Below are 1706 nucleotides of genomic sequence, written 5' to 3'. Positions count from 1 at the left end.
TTTTTTTTTTACAAATATTTATTTATTCATTTTAATTTTCCATTTTTATTATTTAATTAATTATTAGCGAGAGCAATTTTTTATATTAAAATTTTAATTTTACATTCATTTTACATAAATGCAGCCTTAGTGAGCAAAAGATACATCTTTTTAAAATATTAAAACATTTTATTTTTATTATTTATTTAAATGTTTTTTTTATTTATTATTATTATTATTAGTAAGTATTTTATTTTGACTGATTTAAAATTACTTATTTTGATTTTATATTTTGATTTTATTTTTTAATTAATTTTTAATTGATTACATAACTGATTACATTTATTATTTATTTATTGAAATTTATGATTTCAAAACCATTACAAATATTATTTATATTAATTTTTAATTTTTAGGATTTAAATAATTACTAGCAAGTTTTATTTTGATTGATTTAAAATTATTTATTTTAATTAAATTTTTTTATGTAAAATCCAAAAACATAAAAAAAACTTACTTGTCTTTCTTCTTGGGCTCACTGAAAAAGAATAAACAGATTGTAAGGGAGAGAGATATCTTGAATATTACCTGCATTTAATTTAATTTAGTTGTTTATTTTAGAAATATTTACATCCCATCACGCCAAATGATCTCACACAGCAGTCATTCCTCATACGAGCTGTTTTATTTCATTATGAGAAGCTAAAAGGGCGACCAAGCTACTAAACCATTGCAAAGATCCAGACACGGAGTCACAGACTAGTTTTGTTTCTGCCGGTGGTTTGTGTAATGTGATCAGTCCCACTCACGCTCACAGCGTTCATTTACTCTGCTTCTGCTCTCAAAACAATAATACTTAACCAAATAATTAACAAACAAACTGAGCTCCATGTAGAAAAGGTCACCAGCCCCTGGTGTCGTTAGACGTGAACCTCGTTATGAATCCCAAGGCAAACACACTCACACACTGCAGCTCTGATGCATTAGCTGAATTAAAACACTCAAAGCTCGCAGCGCTCAATGATTCATCTTACGCTCGCTCTTTCTTGCATTTTGTTTTGTATTTCTCTTGTTTCAAAGGTCAAGTGCACTGAAACACACACACACACACATACACATACACACACGTTTGTTTTTGTGAATTGTGGGGACTTTCCATAGACTTCTGTGGCCATTTCCAGGAGTTTGGTCAAACGCTGTCACACAGGAAATACAGGAGAGAACACAGGAAGTGTCACTTACACATATCAGAACAGAACAACACCAGCTGGCCCTCGCTCTGAGCTCTGAGATCTGCTGCGCTGCCACACAGAGGAAATTAATACAAGCACTTCCCGTCACTTCCAAGAAAGAAATCTCTAGCACCTGCTTCCTGCTTTCAGCAGGTGACAATGGTGCATCGGATCACTAAGGAAAATATCACTTGTTTTTAAACTGTTGCTATGTGGTTGCTAGGTTATTCTTAGTATTTTAGAGTGTTACTATGTGTTTTTTTTTTATTGTTTTGAATATTTTAGAGTGGAGTTGCTATGATGTTCTGAGTGTTTTAGAGTGTTGCTATGCAGTTACTAGGTTATTCTGAGTGTTTTAGAGTGTTGTTATGCAGTTGCCAGGTTATTCTGAGTGTTTCAGAGTGTTTCTATGTGGTTGCTATGCTGTTCTGAGTGTTTTAGAGTGTTGCTATGCGGTTGCTAGGTTATTCTGAGTGTTTTAGAGTGTTGCTATGC

The 1706-nt window shown here is 32.1% G+C and overlaps 1 protein-coding gene across 1 annotated transcript in view; it reads right to left on the bottom strand.

The window, feature by feature from the left end:
- The window catches only part of LOC107663134 (1-phosphatidylinositol 4,5-bisphosphate phosphodiesterase beta-2-like), a 39498-nt gene that overhangs the window by 9238 nt on the left and 28554 nt on the right, over positions 1 to 1706 (bottom strand). Inside the window, 2 exon segments of the mRNA XM_016453293.1 lie at positions 497 to 517; positions 1132 to 1175. Of these exon segments, the coding sequence (XP_016308779.1) occupies positions 497 to 517; positions 1132 to 1175 (65 nt within the window).

This window comes from Sinocyclocheilus anshuiensis, unplaced genomic scaffold (assembly GCF_001515605.1).
Source record: "Sinocyclocheilus anshuiensis isolate Anshui unplaced genomic scaffold, SAMN03320099.WGS_v1.1 scaffold767, whole genome shotgun sequence".
Lineage (NCBI taxonomy): Eukaryota > Metazoa > Chordata > Actinopteri > Cypriniformes > Cyprinidae > Sinocyclocheilus > Sinocyclocheilus anshuiensis.
The sequence above is the reverse complement of the archived record's forward strand: the minus strand, read 5'-3'. Positions and strand labels throughout refer to the sequence as shown.